A 25,127-nucleotide genomic window follows, 5' to 3' on the forward strand; every position below is an offset into this window, starting at 1 on the left:
TCGCTCGCAGGGAGCGATAATCACATTTTCTTAAAAAAAAAAAACCAAAAAAAACCAAAAAACCCCAACGTTTTAGCTCTGTCCCAAAACTCGCTTTTTCCCGGTTTTGGGATCCTTACCGGTGCCTCTTTAGATTAAAAACCCGGTGACAAACGCGACCGTCCCCGTCAATAAGGGAGTTTGCCTCAAAAAAAGCGAACCGAAACGGCCAATTTCTACCAAGCTCCCGCTTTGGAGAAAAATCCCAAAGCCGCATCCAGCCTGTCCAGCCCCCCGCACGCTTTCCCGCGCCAGATGCGGAAATAAGAGTTAAAAAAAAAATAAAATCATTATTTCCTAAAAAAATTCCTCATTTCAGGCAGCCCAGCTGGGCAAAATTACCCTTCCTCGCTCTTCAGAGGGGAGTTTTACCATTTTCTCGACAATTAATAACAAATAACCATCAAAACACCACAACGCAGCTCAGTAGCTCGTTCTTTATGAGGTGTTTAAGGGAAAAAACCACCCAAATTAGCGCTAATTTAGCACCCGCTTCAACAAATTAAGCCTCCTGAGAGGCCCCCGGGGGAGTTTTAAAGCTGTCGGGAGCGTAATTAACAACCAACCGCCCCCAAAAAACTCAAGGAGTGACACAAGTGAAATCAACCATTACAAAATTTATTTAAGAAAAAAGAAAAGAATAAAAACAAACCCAAAACAATATAAGTTTACACTCGGGGATACTTCGGGGTGGATTCAAGGAGTAAATGAAGGGTGGGATGGGGTTCGTCAGGGCCGGTAACGAGGGGGGTTCTCTGGGGTTATACTCGTTCCAAGGCTTCCAGCATAATGATGCTGTTTCCTCGGATGACCTGAAAAGTGAAAGTGAAGAGCAGCACATAGTTACCGCCAGCGTGCGTGTGTTCCCCCCCCCGCCCCCGGCGTTATGGCCTTAAAAAAGCTGGTGTCAGTTTTTTAAGGACATAAACACATAAAAAACAACAGTCTCGCTTTTGCTGCGCCAAAAAGTGACATTAACTCCCCCTCGCAAAGACACAGAGGGACCGATTTTAGCCCTTAAACCCCACGGGTTGTTCCGTGTTGTTAAAAGGCATTTATTTATTTAAATTAACGTGGTCTGGCACGGCAGGCGGCACTCACCACCATGCCGATGTTGTTCTGCTGCCCGCCGGGCGCCATCTCCACGCACTCATCGATGACGAGGTTCATGAAGGGATCAAAGCCCCGCAGGATGCCCTGGACGTGGCGGCCGCCGTTTAACTTCACTGCAAGAAAGGCAAAAACCTTTTACGAACGGAATCGCAGACCCCTTTTTCCTTGCCCGGACCGCGGCTTTGATAATAAGTGGGGACACAGGGATCTTTTGTTAATTGGGAGCAATTAGAGCATCACATCCTAAGGGCTGGGAAGGGTTTGAGGTGTTCAAGGCCAGGTTGGACGGGGCTTGGAGCAGCCTGGGCTGGTGGGACGTGTCCCTGCGAAGGGTGGGGGGGGACTGGTTGGGCTTTGAGGTCCCTTCCAACCCAAACCATTCCATGAGTCTATTAAGGCTGTTCTAAAGGTTTAAGAAAGCAATTATTAAATTAAAATTGATCTAATTAATGGCTTTTAGAGCCTGAATTCATCAGGGCCTGCTCTTGGTGCTCTGGTCCCCACCAAGCAGAAGGATGAGCCCAGGCAGCCGGCACCCCCCGGGGCAGCGGGGGAAGAGGAGGCGGTGAAAAAAGAAGGGGCAGAGGGAAGTGCAGGGGGCAGCAAGGGGGGTGGGGGGCGTAAAAGGGAAGGGGAGGTGGCGGGGAGGTAAAGAGGGGGTGAGAGAAGGGGAGATGGGGGGGGGGGGTAAAGGGGGGGTGAGAAAAGGGGAAGGAGAGACAGTGGGAGTAAAGCGGGGGGTGAGAGAAGGGGAGACGGTGGGAGTAAAGGGGGGGTTGAGAGAAGGAAGGGGAGATGGGGGGGGGGTAAAGGGGAGGCCAGGGGGTGGGAGAAGTGCAGATGGCGGGGGGGGGGGGGTAAAGGTGGGGGAAGGGGAGACGGCCGGGGTAAAGGGGGGATGAGAAAACGGGAAGGGGAGGTGGCGGGGAGGTAAAGGGGAGGTTTAAAGGAGAAGGGGAGACAGCGGGGGTGGGTAAAGGGAGGTGACAAAAGGGGAACGGGAGGCGGCAGGGGCGTAAATTGGGGGGTGAGAGAAGGGGAGACGGTGGTGGGGGATAAAGGGGAAGGGGAGACGACGGATAAAGCGGGGGCGGCGGGAGGGCTAAAGGCAAGGCGGCGCGGGGCGGGGGTGTAAAGGGGAAGGGGAGGCCGCGGGGTGGTGGTGGGGGGGTGTCTCCCCGCCTCAAAGCCCACTCAGGCTGAGCGGCGGGCGGGCGGCACTCACACGACAGCTTCTTGTCCATGAACCTGCAACGAGAGATAGCGGCGGCGGGTCAGCACGGGGCGGGGAAGCAGCAGAGCCCCCATCACACACATACACCCACCCACCCACCCTCCCCGCCGCCATGACACCGCGCCGCCCGCGGTGCACGCCGGGACACCGGCGGCCGGTGGGGGATGGCGGGCCCGGGCGGTGGGTTTCCCCGGGTTTCCCCCGGTCCCCCCCCAGCCCGTCCCAGCACCTCCCCCCCTTCCCGTCCCCGGCGGCGGCCCCGTCCCCGCCGCGGCCTCACTTCTTCAGCTCGGGCGGGTGCGCTTTGCTCATGGCGTCTCCTCGACCCCCTCACGCCGCCGCTCGCGCCGCGCCACTACGTCACCGCGCCCCCTCGCCGCCAGCCAATAGGAGCCACGCTCCCCCCTCCGCCCCCCCCGCCTCACTCCCCTTCCCGGCGCCCCTTGCGCCCACCATCCCCGGCAGCCAATCAGCGCCGCGCCGGGCTGGGGGGGGGGGGGGGGGGGGGGGGGGGGGGGGGGGCGGTACCGTAATTCCCCGAGAAGCGGCGCGGGGCTACACGCGGCGGTACGGCCCCACGGCGCCTCCCTGCGCATGGGGGGCGCCCCACATCTCGCACACGTCGTCGCCCCAACACACGGCCCGTGGGCAGGGGCCGGCCCCCCCCACCTCCCACGCGCCCTCTGCAGCGCCCCGCACCGGGCTCGCCCCACCAGCATCGCCCCACGCATCACCCCATAGAAAGCCCACCCCATACATTGCCCGGTACATCGCCCTATAGATCACATACATCACCTCCTACATCGCCCCCTACACCTGCCCATACATCGCCTTGTACATGCCCCATACATCACCCCCTACATCACCCCATATGAAGCCCTGTACATTGCCCCATACATTACCCCATACCTCACCCCACAGATTACATACATCACCCCCTACATCTTCCCATACCTTGCCCCATCGAGCATCGCCCCATATACCACCCCATACATCACACAGCCCTGTACGTCGCCCCATAGATCCCCCCCTACCTCTCCCCATACATCACCCCAAGCACTGCCCTGTATATCACCCCATCCATGACCCCCTACACAGCCCCATACATCGCCCCATAGATCATCCCCTACACCTCCCCATACCTCGCCCCATACATTGCCCCACAGATCCCCCATCTCCCTATACATCACCCCATACATCGCCACGTAGATCACCCCTATATCGCCCCATAGATCCCCCCATACATCACCCCAAGCACCGCCCTGTATATCACCCCCTACATAGCCCTATACATCGCCCCATAGATTCCCCCCACATCTCCCCATACATCACCTCAAGCATCGCCCCGTGTATCACCCCCTACATCTCCCTACACCTTGCCCCACACATCACCCCATAGATTACACACATCCCCCTCTACGTCTCCCCAGCCATCACCCCAAGCACTGCCCTGTGCATCACCCCCTACGCAGCCCCATAGATCCCCCCCCATCTCCCCATGCATCACCCCAAGCATCGCCCCATGTATCACCCCCGACATAGCCATGTACATCGCCCCATACGTCACCCCTACATCGCCCCATAGATCACCCCCTACATAGCCATGTACATCGCCCCATACGTCACCCCTACATCGCCCCATAGATCACCCCCTACATAGCCATGTACATCGCCCCATACATCACCCCCTACATCGCCCCATACATTACCCCCTACATCGCCCCATACATCACCCCCTACATAGCCATGTACATCGCCCCATACGTCACCCCTACATCGCCCCATACATCACCCCCTACATCGCCCCATACATCACCCCCTACATAGCCACATCCATCGCCCCATAGATCACCCCCCACACCCCCCCTGCCCCCTGCAGCACCCGCAGGCGACGGCAGCGTGGCACCTCGCCTTTAATGAGCGCGTCGCGAGTGGTGTGGGGAGGCGGGGGGGAAGGGGGGGGGGGAGCGTGTGTCCCCATTCCCCCCCCAAACCCCGGCGCCCCCCCAACTACTGCTGGAGGGCGGCCAGCCCGTCCTCCATCTTCTTGGCCATGGCGGGCACCAGGCGGAGGTGGTCGTCCCCGCAGGTGGCCAGGCAGGCTTCCAGCTGGCCCCGCACCCGCCCTTCGGCGGCCCCCGCCGCCAGCGCGTCCGTCGCCTCGTCGTTGCAGTGCAGCGTGCAGCGGCTCAGGCGGTCCTGCGGGGATTTTGGGGGGGCGGAAGGTGTGTGTGTCAAGGGGTTGGGGCATCACGGGGTGTCGTGTGTGTCCCCCCCACCTCACCGCGTCCCCGCGGCGTCACCTGGAAGCGCTCCAGCTCGGCGGTGACGAGGGCCTGGGCGCGGGCCAGCGGCGCGTGGCAACGCTCCAGGCAGCGCTGCACCTCCTGCATGGAGGCCGCCCCGTCCTCGCAGCAGCGGGCGCTGCACCGGAACATGGCGCCCTGTTTGGGGGGGGGGTGTTAATGGGGGGGGGGGGGGCACCCACCGGCACCCAGCGCCCCTCGGAGGTTGGGGGAGCAGCCTGAGAGGGGGCGGCTGCGCAGCGAGGCTGGGGCGGGGGGGGGGGGGGGGGGCGGGCATGGGGTATGCGCTGGGGGGGGGGCAACGTGGGGGGGCATGGGGTATGCACTGGTGGGGAGGGGGGCACAGGGAATGGGGGGGGCGCGGGGAATATGGGGGGGCAAAGGGAATGGGGGGCACGGGGAATATGGGGGGGCACAGTGAATATGGGGGGCACGGGGAATATGGGGGGGCAGGGGGAATATGGGGGGCAAAGGGAATGGGGGGCACGGGGAATATAGGGGGGCACGGGGAATATGGGGGGACAAAGGGAATGGGGGGCACGGGGAATATGGGGGGGCACAGGGAATATGGGGGGCAAAGGGAATGGGGAGCACGGGGAATATGGGGGGGCACAGGGAATGGGGGGCACAGGGAATGGGGGGAAGGCACAGGAAATATGGGGGGACACAGGGAATATGGGGGGACAAAGGGAATATGGGGGGACAAAGGGAATATGGGGAGGACACAGGGCAATGGGGGGGCACAGGGAATATGGGGGGGACAGAGCATGGGAGGGCACAGGGAATGGGGGGGCACAAGGAATATGGGGGGGCACAGGGAATATGGGGGGCAAAGGGAATGGGGGGCACGGGGAATATGGGGGGGCACAGGGAATATGGGGGGACAGAGCATGGGAGGGCACAGGGAATGGGGGGGCACAAGGAATATGGGGGGGGCACAGGGAATATGGGGGGCAAAGGGAATGGGGGGCACAGGGAATATGGGGGGGCACAGGGAATATGGGGGGCAAAGGGAATGGGGGCACAGGAAATATGGGGGGGCAAAAGGAATGGGGGGGCACGGGGAATATGGGGGGGCACAGGGAATATGGGGGGACACAGGGTATGGGGGGGATGGGGCATGCACTAGGGGGGCACAGGGCAATGGGGGGGCACAGGGAATATGGGGGTACAGAGCATGGGGGGGCACAGGGAATGGGGGGGCACAGGGAATATGGGGGGGACAGGGAATGGGGGAGGCACGGGGAATATGGGGGGGACGGGGCATGGGGGGGGCACAGGAGGGCACAGGGAATATGGGGGGGACAGGGAACATGGGGGGCGGCCAGGACAATGGGGGGCCCAGCTAATAGGGGGGGACACAGAGCATGGGGGGGCACAGGGAATGCAATGGGGGGGCACAGGGAATGGGGGGGGAGACAGGGCATATGGGGGGGCCCAGGGCATGGGGGGGGGTCCAGGGAATGGGGGGCCCAGGGAATATGGGGGGGACGGGGCATGGGGGGGCACAGGGTATGCACTGGGGGGGACACAGGGAATATGGGGGGGGGCACAGGTTGTGCAGTGGCGGGGGGGGGCACAGGGCACGGGGTCACACAAGGCAATGGGGGCACAGGGAACATGGGGGGGGACACAGGGAATGGGGGGCACAGAGTATGCACTGGGGGGGCGCAGGCCATGGGGGGGTCTCAGGCTATGGGGGGGCACAGGCCATGGGGGGGGTGTCTGAGGGCACAGGGGGGTGTGTGTGCGCACGCCATGGGGGGGGGCACAGGCCATGGGGGGGGTCTCAGGCTATGGGGGGACACAGGCCATGGAGGGGGGGGGGTCTCAGGGCATGGGGAGGGGTCTGTGCAGGCCATGGGGGGGGCACAGGCCATGGCGGGGGGTCTCAGGCCATGGCGGGGGGTGTGTGTGTGCAGGCCATGAGGGGGACACAGGCCATGGCGGGGGGTCTCAGACCATGGAGGGACACAGGCCATGGGGGGGGCACAGGCCATGGCGGGGGGTCTCGGGCCATGGGGGGACACAGGCCATGGGGGGGGCACAGGCCATGGGGGGGGGGGTCTCAGACCATGGAGGGACACAGGCCATGGGGGGGGCACAGGCCATGGCGGGGGGGTCTGAGGGCACGGGGCGGGGGGTGTGTGCAGGCCATGGGGGGACACAGGCCATTGCAGGGGGTCTCGGGCCATGGGGGGACACAGGCCATGGGGGGGGCACAGGCCACGGGGGGGTCGCAGGCCACGGGGGGGTTCTGAGGACACGGACGGGGGGTGTCTGAGGGCCCGGGGGGTTCCGCAGGGGCGCGGGGGGGGGCCGCGGTCTCGCGCGGGACCGGGGCGGGGGGGGGCAGGTCCCAGCGCCGCGCGCACGTGGGGCCCGGCGGGCGCGCGCTGCCGGGGTGGGGGGGGGGGCGGTGGGTCCCGAGTTGCGGGGATGGGGGGGGGGGAGGGGGCGGCCGCTGGGCCCCGCCCCGTGCCCCCCCCACCCCGGCCCCGTGGCCCCCCCCCTCGCCCGGTACCTGCATGGCGCGGATGCGGTCCCGCTCCAGCGCCTGCACCGCGCCCTCCACCGCCGCCTGCACCCGGGCCTGCGCCGCCGCCGCCATCGCGGGACGGGGCGGGGCGGGGCGGGGCGGGGGCGGGACCGGCAGGGCCCGGGGGGGACACACGGGGACCGGGGCACGGCCTGGGCTGGGCAACGGCTGCGGCCCCCCCAACCCCGCCGCCATGGCCCGGGGTGTCGTGCAGTGGCCTGCAGTGCACTGCCCGCGCTGCCATGCGGTTACTGCAGTGCACTGCCCGCGCTGCCATGCTGTTACTGCCACCCAATTCCCGCGCTGCCATGCAGCTACTGCAGTGCACTGCCCGCGCTGCCATGCGGTTACTGCAGTGCACTGCCCGCGCTGCCATGCGGTTACTGCCACCCAATGCCCGCGCTGTCATGCAGTTACTGCAGTGCACTGCCCGCGCTGCCATGCGGTTACTGCAGTGCACTGCCCGTGCTGCCATGCTGTTACTGCCACCCAATTCCCGCGCTGCCATGCAGCTACTGCAGTGCACTGCCCGCGCTGCCATGCAGTTACTGCCACGCAATTCCCACGCTGCCACGCGGTTACTGCAGTGCACTGCCCACGCTGCCATGCAGTTACTGCAGTGCACTGCCCACGCTGCCATGCAGTTACTGCCACGCAATTCCCACGCTGCCATGCAGTTACTGCAGTGCACTGCCTGCGCTGCCATGCAGTTACTGCCACCCAATGCCCGCGCTGCCATGCAGTTACTGCAGTGCACTGCCCGCGCTGCCATGCAGTTACCGCCACCCAATTCCCGCGCTGTCATGCAGTTACTGCAGTGCACTGCCCGCACTGCTATGCAGTTACTGCCACGCAATTCCCACGCTGCCACGCGGTTACTGCAGTGCACTGCCCAGGCTGCCATGCAGTTACTGCCACCCAATGCCCGCGCTGCCATGCGGTTACTGCAGTGCACTGCCCGCGCTGCCATGCAGTTACTGCCACCCAATTCCCGCGCTGCCATGCGGTTACTGCAGTGCACTGCCCGCGCTGCCATGCAGTTACTGCCACCCAATGCCCGCGCTGCCATGCGGTTACTGCCACCCAATTCCCACGCTGTCATGCGGTTACTGCAGTGCACTGCCCGCGCTGCCATGCAGTTACTGCCACCCAATGCCCGCACTGCCATGCGGTTACTGCAGTGCACTGCCCAGGCTGCCATGCAGTTACTGCCACCCAATGCCCGCGCTGCCATGCGGTTACTGCAGTGCACTGCCCAGGCTGCCATGCAGTTACTGCCACCCAATGCCCGCGCTGCCATGCGGTTACTGCAGTGCACTGCCCAGGCTGCCATGCAGTTACTGCCACCCAATGCCCGCGCTGCCATGCGGTTACTGCAGTGCACTGCCCGCGCTGCCATGCAGTTACTGCCACCCAATTCCCGCGCTGCCATGCGGTTACTGCAGTGCACTGCCCGCGCTGCCATGCAGTTACTGCCACCCAATTCCCGCGCTGCCATGCGGTTCCTGCCATGCGCTGCCCGCGCTGCCATGCAGCGCCTGCGCCACGACGCGATACTTGCGCCACGGTGCGATAACCCGCGCTGCCATGCAATTACTGCCACGCACTGCCGCGCTGCCAGGCGACGCCTGCACCGCTACGCAGTGCCCATGCAGCGATGCAACGCCCAGGCTGCCATGCAGCTCCTGCAGCGCAATGCCGCGCTGCTGCGTCGCACCTGCACGGTGATGCAGTGCCCATGCACCACGATGTGATGCCCACGCTGCCGTGCAGCACCTGCGCCGGGTTGCAATACTCGCACCGCGATGCAATGCCCGCATTGCCATGCAACACCTGCCTCAGGATGCAGTGCCCATGCAGCGATGCAGCGCCCACACTGCCCTCCAACGCCCGCACCGGGGTGCAATACTCACACCACAATGCGACGCCCACGTTGCCACGCAATGCCTGCCGTGCAATGCCCACACTGCCATGCAGTGCCCGCAGTGCCATGCAGTGCCTGCAGTGCAATGCCACGCTGCACGGTGATGCAATGCCGCGCTGCCGTGCAATTCCTGCCCTGCAATGCCCACATGGCCGTGCAACGCCTGCTCCAGGATGCAATACTTGCAGCACGGTGCGATAACCCACACGGCCATGCAATTACTGCCATGCACTGCCACGCTGCCATGCAGCGCCTGCACTGGGTTGCAGTCCCCACACCACGATGCAGTGCCCACACCGCGATGCAGCGCCTGCACGGCCAGGCGACGCCTGCATTGTGATGCACTGCCATGCCATCCCTGCACTGCAACGCCCGCGCTGTGCCGCGCCGCGCCGCAAGCCCGCGCCGGGATGTGGCGCCCACGCTGCCATGCAGCGCCTGCACCGGGCTGCGATGCCCGCACCGTGATGCAGCGCCTGCACGGCCACGCGCCGCCCGCGCCGCGCCGCAGTGCCTGCGCCACGCCGCGCCGCAATGCCCAGGCTGCCATGCAGCGCCTGCGCCTCGCTGCCATGCTGGCAGCACCGTGTGTCACTGCAGCCCCCCCCCCCCCCCCCCCCCCGCCCCGTGGCACGGCCAGCTCCTGCCCCGTCCCGGCACGTGCCACCCATGCGGTGGGCACGTGCCGCCAGCCTGGTCCCGGCACCGGTGTGACACCGGCACGGAAAATTCCAGAGGGTGCAGGAGGGAGCCAGAGCCCCGGCTGCCCCCCAACAGTGGGCGAAGCAACACATGCGACCCACCCCCCCACCCCCCAAAATGCTCTGGGTCCCATATGGCGTCACCCATCGCCCCCCCCCCCCCCCAAAACATGGCCCCGTTCAGGGACGTGTCCCCAGCCCTGACCATGGCGGGGGGGGTTGGGCTTGCCCCCACCCCACACCTCCCCCCCCCCCCCCCCCGAAAACCTGCTGCGTTTATACCCCGCAGCGAAGAACCTGCATCTTCCAAATCAAAGAGCTGGGGGGGTCCAGGGAGGGCCAGCAGTGCCCCCCGCCCCCGCCCTGTGCCCGTAGCCCCCGTGGGTCCCTGTGGGGCAAGATCCGGCCACGTTTTGCAGCAGCCACAGCGTTTTGCTGTGGGCTGATCCGGAGACCCCCGCTGTCCCCCCCCCATGCCCCCCGGCGCCATCCCGCACCCGCCTCAGCCCATTTCCCAGCTGGGCACACCGAGGCTGGGCCGGGGGTGCCCTGACCAACCCCCCCCCAGCGCCATCCCGCACCCGCTTCAGCCCATTTCCCAGCTGGGCACACTGAGGCCGGGCCCGGTTGCCCTGACCCCACACCGGGGTGGGGGGGCTCATAGGGCAGGGTGAGGCCTGTGTCTCCGAGGGGGAGGCGGGGGGAGCACCGGCATTGCCTGCTGGCCCCCCCCCCCAGCCCCCACGAGGCCGTATCCGCTGCGGCACCTGCGCAGCAGCTGGGCCGGCGGTGGGGGTGGCGGAGGAAAGGGTGGGAGCACACGCACCCCCCCCCCGCCCCCCACCACCACCATGCGCGGCACGCACACCGCCCCGGCACCCCCTGCTCCCCCGTGGGGGGGGGGGGGGGGGCTCAGTGCCAAGGGAGGTGCCACCCTTTGGGGCAGGGTGGGGGCTTTGGGGGCAAAGTATTAAAAAAGAAAAAAAAAGGGATTAAACCCCCCCACCCCGCCCCCAGTGGAATGGAGGTGTTTGTCCTCAAATTGGCTGGGGGGGGGGACACAGAGCTGGGGGGTGGGACATGGCCTGGCTGGGGTTGTTGGTGCCCCCCACGCACATACTCCCACAATGGGGGGTCTCGCCCTGGGGGGGGGGGGCACCAGTGGGAAAGGGATCAACCCCATCTGCCCCCCACCCCCCCAGGTGTCATGGTTTGGGCTGGAAATGTGGGGAAACGGGGCTGAGCCCATCACCGGGGTGTCAGGGCACCCCCTTTCGGGCTGGAAATGTGGAAAAATGGGGCTGAGCCCATCACCAGGGTATCGGCGCTGTGCTTTTTGGGCTGGAAACATGGAGAAATGGGGCTGAGCCCATCACTGGGGTGTCAGGGTACCCCCGTTCGGGCTGGAAATGTGGAGAAACGGGCTGAGGCCATCATCATGGTATCGGGGCACCCCCGTTTGGGCTGGAAACAGGGAAAAACGAGGCCAAGCCCATCACTGGGGTGTCAGGGTGCCCCCATTTGGGCTGGAAATGTGGGGAAACGGGGCTGAGCCATCACCGGGGTGTCGGTGCTTTGCCGTTTGGGTTGGAAACATGGAGAAACGGGGCTGAGCCCATCACTGGGGTGTCAGGGCACCCCCATTTGGGCTGGAAACAGGGGGGAATGGGGCTGAGCCCATCACCGAGGTGTCAAGGCACCCCCATTCGGGCTGGAAATGTGGAGAAACGGGGCTGAGCCCATCACCGGGGTGTCAGGGCACCCCCTTTTGGGCTGGAAAAGCGGAAAAATGGGGCTGAGCCCATCACCAGGGTATCGGTGCTGTGTTTTTTGGGCTGGAAACATGGAGAAATGGGGATGAGCCCATCACCCGGGGGTCGGTGCTTTGCCGTTTGGGTTGGAAACATGGAGAAACGGGGCTGAGCCCATCACCAGGGTGTCACGGCACCCCCATTTGGGCTGGAAACGTGGAGAAACGGGGCTGAGCCCATCACCGGGGTGTCGGTGCTTTGCCGTTTGGGTTGGAAACATGGAGAAACGGGGCTGAGCCCATCACCAGGGTGTCAGGGCACTCCCTTTCGGGCTGGAAATGTGGAAAAATGGGGCTGAGTCCATCACCAGGGTATCGGCACTGTGCTTTTTGGGCTGGAAACATGGAGAAATGGGGCTGAGCCCATCACCGGGGTGTCAGGGTACCCCCATTTGGGCTGGAAACAACGGGGAATGGGGCTGAGCACATCACTGGGGTATCAGGGCACCCCCTTTTGGGCTGGAAACATGGAGAAACGGGGCTGAGCCCATCACCGGGGTGTCAGGGCACCCCCATTTGGGCTGGAAACAGGGGGGAATGGGGCTGCGCCCATCACCGAGGTGTCAAGGCACCCCCGTTCGGGCTGGAAATGTGGAGAAACGGGGCTGAGCCCATCACCGGGGTATCGGGGCATCCCCGTTTGGGCTGGAAATGGGGGAAAACGGGGGCCGAGCCCATCACCGAGGTATCAGTCCTGCACCCTGCGGCTGCTCCCCCCAGGACGCAGCGGCTCCTTGCCAAATATCCCCCCCCCCGGCCACGTCCGTCCCCCCCCCGCCCCCCCACCCCCCAAAAAAAAACCCCAAAGAAAAAAAAGCCTCGAGAGAGAAATTTTCTGAAAAAAAGTGTCCTTTATATCACTTAAATAACTATAATCCAGGTACTGGGGGGGGGCGGGGGGGGGGGAAGAAACAAACAGCCGATCACGAGAACGTATTCTAGAAATCGAACATTAATTTAACCACACGCAATAAATTAAAACATTAAATATTAACTTTCAGTGCAACATATACAGAAGACACGAGAGTAACCATGACTTTTTTTAAAAAAAAAAAAAAAAAAAAAAATCGACACCCCCCCCCCAAAAAAAATACACCCCCCCCCCAAAAAAAAAAAAAAACAAAAAAAAAAAGCTTTGGGTGGGTTATGATAAAGGCTACGGAGAGGATTAACGCTGCGCCGGGGGGGGAAAGGAGGTTTTTTTTCTAGAGATTAAGGTTTATTTTATTATTAATAAAAAGCTCCTATTTGTCCCCAAAGGCGACGCGGGCCGGGCCGGCGCCGGCGTTTCTGTCTCTATAGAAAAATAAAGCCCCATCCTGCGGGAATCGGGGGGCGGGGGGGTGGGGGGAAAGGGGAGGGTGGGGGGAGTTCTGGCTTCGGTTAAAAGAAAAAAAAAAAAAAAATTAAAATTAAAAAACGGAAGAAAAAGGAAGAAAAAAAAAAAAAAAAACAACCCCAAAATAAACCCAAAGCGAAGCCGCAGGTGGCCGGGGTTTGGGGTGGGGGGGTGGGGGGGCAGAGGGAGCCCCCCGCTCGCCGTCTTCCGTGGGGGGCGGGGGGGGTGGGAAATAAGGAAAAAAAAAAACCAAAAAAACCAAAAGAGAAAATAAAAATAAAATAAAATAGAGGAAAAGCGGAGGAGAGATGCTGGGCCCCAGCGCGGGTGTCCTGGGTGGGGGGGCGGCGGCAACGGGGGCCCCCCCCACATACACACACCTTCTCGGTCAGCCCCCCGCGGGGAAGGGGACGCGGTTTAGACGCCGGTGGCCGGCGTGGCGGCGCGGTGGCCCCCCGTCCCCTTACCCGTCTCGGCGTGACAGCAGGAGGTGCCGCTTTTCAGGAGCCCCCCCGGTTTTTCCGGGGCACCCATGGGCGTCCGGCACCACTGACATCGCTTCCGCAGCCGGCAGCAGCTGCAAGAGGGAGGGGACAATCAGGGGTTGGGGGGGGGTGGGGGGTGTCTCAGTCCCGTCCCCCCCCCCCCGTCTCCTCGGGACAAATCCTGCCCCACAGGGGGTGGGAAGGGGGCTGAGGTCCCCCCCCCCGGCCCCGGCAGCCCGTACTTACTGTATGAGCACGCAGACGCCGATGAGCAGGACGGAGGCCACCACCGCCACCACCAGCAAGGCGGTGATGGTCTGCTTCTTCTGGTTGGCGGCCACCACGGCCAGCAGGTCGGCGTGCTCGCACCGCGTCCCCACGTACCCAGAGTGGCACCTGCAGCGGGGGTGGGGGGGGGGGACAGGACACACAGCAGGGCATCAGCATCACCCGAGGAACAGGGGTGGGGGGGGACACAAGAGCATCAACATCAGCCCAAAGGACCAAGGGTGAAGAACAGCATCAGCCCAAGGATCAGGGGTGGAGGAGAAGGACATCGGCCCAAGGACCAGGGGTGGATGAGAAGGACATTGGCTGAGGACCAGGGGTGGAAGAGAAGGACATTGGCCCCAAGAACAGGGATGGAGGAGAAGGACATCAATCCAAGGACCAGGGGTGGAGGAGACGGACATCAGCCCCAGGCCCAGGGTTGGGAGAAGGGCATTGCCCCAAGGACCAGGGATGGGAGGACATTGGCCCCAGGGCCAGGGGTGGAGGAGAAGGCCATCAGCCCAAGGACCAGGGTTCTGGGGAGAAGGACATCGGCCCAAGGACGAGGGTTCTGGGGAGAAGGACATCGGCCCAAGGACCAGGGAGGGGAGGAGAATGACATTGGCCCCAGGACCAGGTGTGGGGAAAAGGACATCGCCCCAGGGACCAGGGTGGAGGAGAAGGACATCGCCCCAAGGACCAGGGTGGAGGAGAAGGACATCGCCCCAAGGACCAGGGTGGAGGAGAAGGACATCAGCCCAAGGACCAAGGGTGGGAGAAGACCATTGACCCAAGGACCAGGGTTGGGGGAAGAAAGGCATCGGCCCGAGGACTAGGGTTGGGGGAGAAGGACATGGGTCCCACGACTGGGGTGGAGGAGGACATCGGCCCCAGGACATTGGCCCAAGGACCAAAGGTGGGAGAAGACCATTGACCCAAGGACCAGGGTTGGGGGAAGAAGGGCATCCGCCTGAGGACGAGGGTTGGGGGAGAAGGACATCGGCCCCAGGACCAGGGTGGAGGAGGACATCGGCCCCAGGACATTGGCCCCAGGACCAGGGTGGAGGAGAAGGACATTGTCTGAGGATCAGGGATGGCGAGAAGGACATGGGTCCCACGACCGGGGTGGAGAAGGACATCAGCCCGAGGACCAGGGGTGGAGGACAAGGACATCGGCTGAAGGACCAGGGTGAAGGACATCACCCAGAGGACCGTGCCGCGCGCTCGCAGCCCAGCAACCCAGCTTGAACTCCCCTTTCGGGGCTGGGGGGGAGCGGGGGTGTGGGGGGGTGGTTCCCCGGGGGAGGGAGAACCGCGGGGAGAACCCTCCGGAGCGGCCGGCGTTTTTCCGGCACTTACACGCAAGCCGGCTTGTCCTCCTGCACCAGGAAGCGGCAGGTGCCGTGGAAGCAGAACTGGCTGTGGGAGTCGGGGCAGTCGTCGAAGTGGGACCTCACCGCCGCCGCCACCGGCGCGCCCGCACCTGCCCGGGGGGGTGGAAAAAAAAAAAATAAGGAGAAAATCCCATTTTGGGGGGCGGGGGGGGAACTTTTTTGGAGGGGGGCAGCCCCCCTCCCCTCCTCTCCCCTCCCCAGGGTGCTGCTGAGGGCGAGGTTCAGTGAGGTTTTGGGGCTGGAAAGGGGGTTTTTTTTGGGATTCCCGGGTGGGATGCGGCCCAGCAGCTGCATCCCGGGTGGGACCACCCGGAGGAGCCCGGATGGATCCTACTGAAATAGGAATATAGGAATAGGAACATAGGAATACCAAAACAGGAACATAGGAATACTGAAAAAGGAATATAGGAATATAGGAATACCAAAACAGGAATATAGGAATATAGGAATATGAAATAGGAATATAGGAACAGGAATATAGGAATACAGGAATAGGGATATGAAATAGGAATACAGGAATACTGAAATAGGAATATAGGAATACTGAAAAAGGAATCTAGGAATACCAAAATAGGAATATAGGAATACAGGAATATGAAATAGGGATATAGGAATACTGAAAAAGGAATGTAGGAATACCAAAATAGGAATGTAGGAATACAGGAATATGAAATAGGGATATAGGAATACTGAAAAAGGAATGTAGGAATACCAAAATAGGAATATAGGAATACAGGAATATGAAATAGGGATATAGGAATACTGAAAAAGGAATGTAGGAATACCAAAATAGGAATATAGGAATACAGGAATATGAAATAGGGATATAGGAATACTGAAAAAGGAATCTAGGAATACCAAAATAGGAATATAGGAATACAAAATAGGAATATAGGAATACAAAATAGGAATATAGGAATACCAGAATAGTGAAAAAGGAATACAGGAGTATGAAATAGGAATATAGGAATACTGAAAAAGGAATCTAGGAATATGAAATAGGAATACAGGAATACTGAAAAAGGAATATAGGAATACCGAAGGCTGGGAATAAGCCTCCCCGGCACCGGAGGAATTTCCTAAAGAGCTTAAAGCTTTAAAACGGAGGAGGAGAGAGTTAAACACCGGCCGTTTCGCCGGGATGCTGTTTCCCATTACATCCCGCCCTGGTTCAAATTATCCTGCCGCAAGCGGAGACGGAAAACAAATATCCTGCTTTGGGATCAGGCCCGGCTCTCGAGCACATCCGATCGCTGTCGTTTCAAAGCCACCTCAAGTTTCCTGCCGCCGGGGATTTATGGCAGGGCCGGGGGTAATTAAACCCACGTCTCTGCCCGAATGCTTCCGGGTCTCCGGGGAGGCGAAGCCAGGAGAAGCCGGAGCGGGGACGACGGGGATGCGCCGCTGGCTCCGTGTCCCCGGCGGCAGGGAGAAGTTTGGGGATGCGGGATGGAGACAAACCCTCGGAAAGGTGGGATTTGGGGTTCCCGGTGAGAAATGGCGCCGCCGGGAACCAGCCGGAGGGGAAACCCCTGCCCCCGGCACCCGCCAAAATAACCCTTTTTGGGGTTTTCACCCGCAAAGCGGAGCCGCAAACGCGTCCCCGCGGCGCCGGTGGGGACGGTGCCAGCAGGGCTGCACCCGGCAGCGTGTCCCCTTGCCACCACGTCCCCTTGCCATCGACGCCAGCAGCGTGTCCCCTTGCCACCACCACTGTGTCCCCTTGCCATCGTCACTGTGTCCCCTTGCCACCACCGCTGGCGCTGTGTCCCTTGCCGTCATCACCGTGTCCCCTTGCCACCACCACCGTGTCCTCTTGCCATCGTCACCATGTCCCCTTGCCACCACCGCTGGCGCTGTGTCCCTTGCCGTCATCGCTGTGTCCCTTCCCGTCATCACCGTGTCCCCTTGCCACCACCATCGTGTCCCCTTGCCACCACCACCACCAGCATGTCCCCTTACCACCATCATCCTGTCCCCTTGCCATCGTCACCATGTCCCCGTGCCACCACTGCCACCACCGTGTCCCCTTGCCACCACTGCCAGCAGCATGACCCCTTGCCACTGCCACCGTGTCCCCTTGCCACCGCCCCCGCTACCTTGTCCCCTTGACACTACCACCAGCAGTGTGTCCCTTTGTCACCGCCACCGCATCCCCTTGCCACTGCCATCATGTCCCCTTGCCACCACCACTGCCACCGTGTCCCCCCTTGCCACCACCCACCGTGTCCCCTCGCCACCACCACCAGCAGCGTGACTCCTTCCCACTGCCACTGTGTCCCCTTGCCATTGTCACCATATTCCCTTGCCACCGCCACCACCATGTCCCCTTGCCACCGCTGCTGGCAGTGCGTCCCCCTTGCCACTGCCACCGTGCCGCGTCCCCTTGCCACCGCTGCCATGTCCCCTTGCCATGACCGCCAGCAGCGTGTCCCCTTGCCGTCATCACCATGTCCCCTTGCCACCAGCACCAGCAGCGTGTCCCCTTGCCATCGTCACCATGCCCCCTTGCCACAGCCGCTGGCACTGTGTCCCCTTGCTACCACCGCCGTGTCCCCTTGCCACCACCGCCAGCAGCGCATCCCCTCGCCACTGCCACTGCGTCCCCTTGCCATGACCGCCAGCAGCGCATCTCCTTGCCACTGCGTCCCCTTGCCATCGCCGCCATCGGCGTGTCCCCTTGCCACCGCTGGCTCCCGGCACGTCCTGGCTCGCATTAAGCCCCGGCGTCCTCGCAGCTGCCGGCCACATTGCAGCCGCCTCCTCCTCCTCCTCCTCCTCCTCCCGCAGCAGCCCCGCGCTGCCACCGCCCGCACGGACCCCATCCCCATCCCATCCCCAACCGGCACCACACCCCCCCAGGGCACCCCCTCTCCTCCAGCCCCCCCGGCCGGACACGCATCCCTCGGGAAAGACGCCTCCGAGCATCCCCGGTTTTGCTCCGAAGCCGCCGGCGCCGCGGCACCACCGGTTCCTTCAGCCCTTCCCAAACCGTGCCCTTCAACCACCCATTTTTCCAACCCCCAAATGTGGGGGTTTCCCCCCCCCCCCCCCATTCCTGCCTCCAAACGGCCCTTCCCATGGGTGGCAGAGCCCCCCGTGCCACGCCGTGCCGGGGCTGGCGGGGGGGACAGGACACGGGGACGAAGGGCCCCCGGCTGCCGCAGCCCATTGTGCCGCTTTTATGAATGAGGCGATTTACGGGCCGCGAGCCGGCGTCAGGCACCGAGACCCGGCTTCGCCGCACGCCAGGATTCGTGTGTGTGTGTGTGTGTGTTTTTCCCAATTTTCCTTTGGGGATAGAGCCCCCCCGCGGGGGTCAGGATCCCCCTCCCGACCCTGGGCGATGGGATGCGCGCGTGGGGTGAGGATGGTTTATCCGCGCCCGCGTTTTTGCCGCAGGTCGGCAGCGCCGTCGCCCCAAAAAAACACACACACACACACACCCCCCACCCCGGAATTGTGCTGGCTTTCCCCCCCCCCCCACCCCCCCCACCCCGTTGGCAAACTCACCGCTCCCGGCTGCCGTGGTGTTCTCCAACGCGTGGCACGCGGCGAGCAGCACACCTGCGGAGAGGCCAGAGACACGGCGTCACCAAACCGCCACGGGTTTGAAGAAGAAACCGCCACCGCGCTGTGCCGGGGGGGTGGCCGTGGGGGGGGGGAAAGGTTAGAGCCAGGATGGAACCGCGAACCGCTGGAAACTCTGTTATCGCGCGTTATTTGCTCCGGCGGCGACGCCGGCCCTTTGCCGTCACGCGAAACGTGGGGTTTTCCAGCCCCCGAACGCTGCCCACCAGCGCGGGGCACCGCCATCGCTGCTCTCCCCAGGGACGAGCCAGCCCCCCCGCCCCGTCCCCACCCCCCCCGGGTCCAGGTCCTGTCCCGTGTCCCCCCAGCGACACGCAGGATGCACACCCCCCCCGACCCCGGGGCGCAACGCCCGGGCACGGTGGGCAAAACCACCCCGTACGGGCAAAAATACCCCGTTACGGGCAAAAATACCCCCTTAAGGGCAAACACACCCTGTTACGGGCAAAAATACCCCGTTACGGGCAAAACCACACCCTTACAGTGCAAAACCACCCTGTTATGGTCAAAACCACACCGTTACGGGCAAAAAACACGCCGCTACGGGGCAAAAACCGCCCCGTCACGGGCAAACCCACACCGTTTCAGGCAAAAACACCCCACCCAGGGAAAAATACCCCATTACGGGAAAAACTACCCCGTCCTGGGCAAAAATACCCCATTACGGGCAAAAACGCGCCGTTACAGGCAAAACCACCCTGCTATGGGGCAAAACGCACTCCATCATGGGCAAAAACGCCCCATTATGGGCAAAAACGCCCCGTTATGGGCAAACCCACACCATTTCAGGCAAAAATAGCCCATACAGGGAAAAATATCCCATTACGGGGAAAACCACCCCGTCCAGGGCAGAAATACCCCATTACGGGCAAAACCACCCCGCTATGGGGCAAAACCCACCCCGTTACAGGCAAAAATCCTCCGTTACGGGCAAAACCACCCCATTATGGGGAAAACCACCCATTACGGGGAAAAACACGCCGTTACGGGCAAAACTACCCCGCTACGGGGCAAAAACCATACCATTTCAGGCAAAAACACCCCATAGAGGGAAAAATACCCCATTATGGGGAAAACCACCCCATCCCGGGCAAAAATACCCCATTACGGGCAAACCCACCCCTGCATCCCCCAATCCGGGGGGGGGCGCAGGTGCAGGCAGGCTGAGAACACCCCCCTTTGCTCTGGGGGGGGTGGGGGGGGGGGTGGGAGCAGACCCCCCCCCCCAGGCCAAGCGGCTTTCCAGGGCAGCCGGAGCCGGGGGTGCGCAGGCAGACGCGGCCGCGGCCCCTCGGCTGGGTCTGACCCACTTTTCCTCGGCGGGTTTGAGTCAAATCATGCGGAAAGGCCGCGGGAGAGAGACACCGACACCCCCTCTCTCCTTACCTCTCCAAGACCCAGCCGGCCCCCGGGGATCCCATTCCCATGGGAATTCAATTTAAGGCACCCACCACCACCCCCGCCAAACTCTCCCCCCAGCTTTGGCATTTTTCGGCTGCTGCCGGCGGCTCCGTCGCTGGAAGACGCCTTCGTCCTCCTGCCCCCACCGAACGTCGCGCCTCCGCGTCCCGAGGAACCGGCTCATCCCTGTGTCATCCCCTCCCGGAATTCCGCTTCGTCCATCCTCCTGCCGGGCCCCCCCCTCACCTTGAAGCCACTTTGGCCGGAGGAGCCGGGCTCCAGGAAGCCACCCCGGGCCATCTCCTGGTCCCCAGTCTCTGCTCCACCTCCCACCTCTCCGACACTGGCCGAGGGCTCCGGGAGCTCCCCTGGAGCCAACCGGGGGGGGATCGGGGTCTCGACCGGCCAAACTGCACACCCCCCATCCCCCCCCCGCCTCCAAGCAGGGCTGTGTCCCTCGGCCACCCTCCCGCCATTTTTGGCCACCTAATCCCAGCCCCCCGCTCCGCCTTTTTCTCTCCCCAAACCCGAAAGATCAAATCCTGCCTCGGCGCCTCCCGTTTTGTTTGGAAGTTGGTGTTTGGCCGGGTTCAGCCTGACTGCTGCCCCCCATCCTCATCTTCATCCATCCTCATCCCCATCCCCATCCTCACGCCCCTCCATCTTCACCGTCATCCCCATCCCCATCCCTCCTCATCTCCATCTATTCTCCTCCTCATCCCCATTCCCTGCCCATCCATCCCCATCCTTCCTCATCCCCACGCCCCTCCCCATCCTTCCTCATCCCTATCCCCATCCATCCTCACCCCCCCTCCCCATCCATCCTCATCCTCATCCCCATCCCCTTCCTCATCCATCCCCATCCACCCACTGAGGAGGGACAGGCCTGCGGAGCGACGTCCCGAGGGATGCTCGGAGCGGAGCGAGGTGGCACCTCGGCGCGGCCATGCCGGAGCAGGGCCGGAGTGTGTGTGTGTGTTTGTGGGGGGGTCTCCTTCCCTGACCCCCCCCCCCAAGCCCCGGCTGCACCGCGGCAGGCGCAGCAGTACCGGTGCTGCCGGGGGCACGGCGGGGAGGGCATGGGGGGGGACACAGGGGGATGGTGGGGGGGACGCACGACCCAACCCCACCCCAACCAAGGTCCCCCAACGTTGCCCCCGCATCACCCCCGGTGTGACCCCCCCCACCCCCGGTCCCACGGCAGCACCCGCGTCCCCGGGCTCTCCCGCCTCCCACCAAAGCTCCAGGCTGGGAAGCGCATCCGGATGCATCCCGCATCACCCAGCCTCGCGCCCCGTTAACCTCCCCTCTTTTTCATCGCCAAACTGCTCTGGCTAATTAACTCTGCCCTTAATTAAAGGGGGGGGGGGTGGGTGCGGGGGGGAGCTGGTTCTCCCGCCGAGGCCGCGCTCGGGAAGCGGAGGAAGGCGCGTCGCGGCGGGCGAGGAGCGGGCGACGCCAATACCGCCGGGGAGGGACCCGCGCCAAATATTTGGCAGGATTTACGGAGCGAGAGGCGACCGATTCACACCCACCCCCCCCCGTACTCCAAACACCCCCCCACCCCCGGACACCAGCCCCCTGGAAAACAAACCGTTTTGGGAATGCTGGGGGGGGTGGGGTGGGTGGGACACGGGACGGGGCGGCTGAGAAGGTTTGGGGGAGCAGAGTCACCCCCCTGCCCCGGCTGGGGACGCCCCAGGATGGTGGCAGTACCGGGGTTCGGAGGATCGGAATACCGGGGCTCAGAGTACCAGGATACTGGGGTACAAGGGCTTAGGGCACTGGGCTACTGGGCTACCAGGCTACCAGAGCTCATAGTACTAGGCTACTGGGCTACCAGGCTATCGTGGCTTGGGGTCCCGGGATACTGGGCGACCAGGGCTCAGAGTACCGGGATACCAGGGCTCGGTGTTCCAGGATACTGGGCTACCAGGGCTCAGAGGACTGGACTACCAGGGAACTAGGGTTTGGGGTCCTGGGATATAGGGATACGAGGGCTTGGGGTCCTGGGCTACTGGGGCTTGGATTACCAGGGTACAAGGTCTTGGGATAGCAGGGCTTGGAGCACTGGGGTGCCGGGATACTGGGATACAGGGATAGCAGGGTACTGGGCTACCAGGGCTTGAGGTCCCGGGATAGTGGGCTACTGGGGCTCGGAGTACCAGGGTACAAGGGCTCAGGATACTGGGTCTTGGAGTACCAGGGTACCGGGATACTGGGGTGCTGGGATACCAGGGTGCGGGGTCCCGGGATACTGGGCTACCAGGGCTCGGGGTCCCAGGCTACCGGGCTAGTGGGGCTCGGAGTACCAGGGTACAAGGGCTCAGGGGGCCAGGGCTCGGGATTCCGGGGCTCAGAGTAGTGGGGTCCCGGGATATCGGGGTATTGGGGCACGGGGTCCCAAGGAACTGGGACACTGGGCTACCGGGGCTCAGAGTCCCGGGCTACTGAGACTCGGAGCACCAGGGTACAAGGGCTTGGGGTGCCGGGATATCAGGGTACTGGGGCTTGGGGTCCCGGACTACCAGGGCTTGGGATACCAGGGCTCGGAGTACTGGGGTGCCGGGCTACTGGGATAGCAGGGCTCGGGGTCCCGGGATACTGAGCTACCGGGACTCGGAGCACCAGGGAACGAGGGCTCAGGATACTAGGGCTTGGAGTACCGGGGTCCTGGGCTACCGGGGTTCAGAGTACCGGGATACAGGGGCTCGGGCTACCTGGGCTCGGAGTACGGAGGTCCCAGGATACTGGGGTACTGGGGCTGGGGGTCCTGGGCTACCGGGGCTCAGAGCACCAGGGAACAAGGGCTCGGGATACTGGGGCTCAGGGTACCGGGGTGCCAGGCTACCGGGATACTGGGCTACCGGGGCTCAGAGTACCAGGGAACAAGGGCTCGGGATACTGGGGCTTGGAGTACCAGGGTCCCGGGCTACCGGGGCTCGGAGTCCAGGGGTCCTGGCATAACGGGATACCGGGACTCGGAGTACGAGGATACAAAGGCTTGGGCTACCGGGGCTCGGAGTACCGGGGTGCCGGGCTACCGGCATACTAGGGCTCGGGGTCCTGGGATACTGGGCTACCGGGGCTCGGAGTACCAGGGAACAAGGGCTCGGGATACTGGGGCTTGGACTACCGGGGTCCCGGGCTACCGGGGTTCAGAGTACTGGGATACGGGGGCTTGGAGTACCAGGCTCCCGGGCTACCGGGGCTCGGAGCACCAGGGAGCAAGGGCTTGGGCTACCGGGGCTCGGAGTCCCGGGCTACCGGGATACCAGGGCTCGGGGTCCCGGGATACTGGGCTACCGGGGTTCAGAGTCCCAGGCTACCGGGGCTCGGACTCCCGGGATACTGGGCTACCGGGGTTCAGAGTCCCAGGCTACCGGGGCTCGGACTCCCGGGATACCGGGGCTCGGACTCCCGGGATACTGGGCTACCGGGGCTCGGAGTCCCGGGGTGCCGGGCTACCGGGGCTCGGGGTAGCAGAGTACAAGGGCTCGGGCTAGCGGAGCTCGGTCTACCGGGGTGCCGGGCTACCGGGACGCCCGGGGTACGAGGTCTCGGGGTGCCGGAGTACCGGGACACCGGGGCTCGGAGTACGGACGTCCCGAGATAGCGGGCTATTGGGGCTGGGGATCGCGGGCTACCGGGGCTCGGGCTACCGGGCTACAAGGGCTCGGGCTACCGGGACGCCGGGGTACGAGGTCCTCCCCCCCCGCCGCGCACCTACCCATGGCCATGGCGGCCGCCGCCTGGCCCGGCATGCTGGCGGAGGGCCCGGGGCGCCGTCGGGAGGCTGGGGCCGGGCCGGGCGCTCGCTGCCGGTGCCGGGACCGGGGCGCTGTTGGGGTTGGGGGGGGGGGGGGGCGTGGGGGGGGGTGTGGGGACGGGGAGAGGGACGGGGAGGGCGGAGGGGGGGGTGTGTGGGGGGGGGGGCGGGCCGGGCTCCGCCGGCGGAAATGGGCGAGGACTCGCCGCCAGCCACTGCGGGCCCGGGGCGGGGACAGCGCTGGGCCGCCCCCCCCACCCCCCCCCTCCCCGGCCCCCCCCCCCGGTTCTGACACACACACACCCCCACCCCCCGGGCTCTGAGCGCCCCCCCCGGCTCTGACACACCGATCCCCTTCCCCTCCTCAGGCTCTGAGACACCCCCCCCCCGGCTTTGACACCCCCCCACGGCTCCGACACCCCTCGGGGTTTGACCCCCCCCCCCACGCCCCCCCCCAGAGCTCCGATCCCTTTCACCCCCCCAAACTCTGACCACCCCCCCCCCCCCCCCCGAGTCTGACCCCCGCCCCGGCCTTCACCCCCCCGGAGCTCTGATGTCCTCCCCCCCCCCCCCACCCCGGGGCTCTGGCACCCCCCCGGGGGCTCTGTTTCCCACCCCCCCGGGACTCTGACACCCCCCCCGTCCGGAGGCTCTGACCCCCCCACCTCGGTGCACTGCTTCCCTTTACCCCTCCCCGGACTCTGACACCCCCCCCCGCCCCCAGGGGCTCTGTTACCCCCCCCGTGGCTCCGCTCGTCCGTCCCCCCCCCCCCCCCGCCGGGGTTCTGCCCCACTCCCGAGGCTCTGACACACCACACACTCCCCCCCCCCCCCCGTTGCCCCCCCCACCCGGGGCTCCGCTCCTCTCCCGGTGACGGGGGGGACACGACAGTGGGGGGGGGACGCTGCCCCCCCCCCCCCCCCCCCGGGGAAGCTGGGGTTGAAATTTGGGCTCGGGGAAGGGGGGGGAGTTGGGGGTGGGGGGGTGGGGGGGTGTCACCCTGTGCCATCACCCTTTTGCTGCCAGCAGGTGACACCGGCGGGGTGACTCATTGCGGGGTGGGTCGCACCCCCCCCCCGCCGTGCCCCCCCTCCCCGGGCCCTGTTGCCCCATCCGTCCTTTGGTGGCCCCCACCGGCCTTCCTCACCCCGGGGGTCACCGGCCATTGTCACCCCCCCCCCCCCCCCAGACTGTCACCCCCAAATCCACAG

At 64.1% G+C, this 25,127-nt stretch overlaps 3 protein-coding genes across 4 annotated transcripts; all 3 read right to left on the minus strand.

Moving 5' to 3' along the window:
• Positions 1–636: 636 nt before the first annotated feature.
• Positions 637–4,315, minus strand: SNRPG (small nuclear ribonucleoprotein polypeptide G). Of its 2 annotated transcripts, none has more exons than XM_063358699.1 (4): positions 4,298–4,315; positions 2,378–2,400; positions 1,141–1,265; positions 637–851 (listed from the first exon to the last, which is right to left on the minus strand). In XM_063358699.1, the coding sequence occupies exons 2-4, from the start codon at positions 2,394–2,396 to the stop codon at positions 801–803; spliced, it is 195 nt and encodes a 64-aa protein (XP_063214769.1). In that variant the 5' UTR covers positions 2,397–2,400; positions 4,298–4,315; the 3' UTR covers positions 637–800. The 2 variants fall into 2 exon arrangements, with proteins under 2 accessions (XP_063214769.1, XP_063214768.1); XM_063358698.1 differs by lacking the exon at positions 4,298–4,315 and adding an exon at positions 2,667–2,847.
• A 26-nt stretch (positions 4,316–4,341) lies between these two features.
• Positions 4,342–7,365, minus strand: FAM136A (family with sequence similarity 136 member A). Its single transcript, XM_063358697.1, has 3 exons — positions 7,217–7,365; positions 4,690–4,830; positions 4,342–4,585 (listed from the first exon to the last, which is right to left on the minus strand). Exons 1-3 carry the CDS (start codon positions 7,301–7,303, stop codon positions 4,397–4,399), a joined length of 417 nt encoding a protein of 138 aa, XP_063214767.1. The 5' UTR covers positions 7,304–7,365; the 3' UTR covers positions 4,342–4,396.
• A 5,800-nt stretch (positions 7,366–13,165) lies between these two features.
• TGFA (transforming growth factor alpha) lies at positions 13,166–23,993 on the minus strand. The gene is made up of 5 exons (XM_063358648.1): positions 23,877–23,993; positions 18,668–18,721; positions 15,120–15,243; positions 13,737–13,886; positions 13,166–13,582 (listed from the first exon to the last, which is right to left on the minus strand). The coding sequence occupies exons 1-5, from the start codon at positions 23,908–23,910 to the stop codon at positions 13,423–13,425; spliced, it is 522 nt and encodes a 173-aa protein (XP_063214718.1). The 5' UTR covers positions 23,911–23,993; the 3' UTR covers positions 13,166–13,422.
• Between the last annotated feature and the right edge of the window lie 1,134 nt (positions 23,994–25,127).

This window comes from Chroicocephalus ridibundus, chromosome 23, assembly GCF_963924245.1.
Source record: "Chroicocephalus ridibundus chromosome 23, bChrRid1.1, whole genome shotgun sequence".
Taxonomy (NCBI): domain Eukaryota; kingdom Metazoa; phylum Chordata; class Aves; order Charadriiformes; family Laridae; genus Chroicocephalus; species Chroicocephalus ridibundus.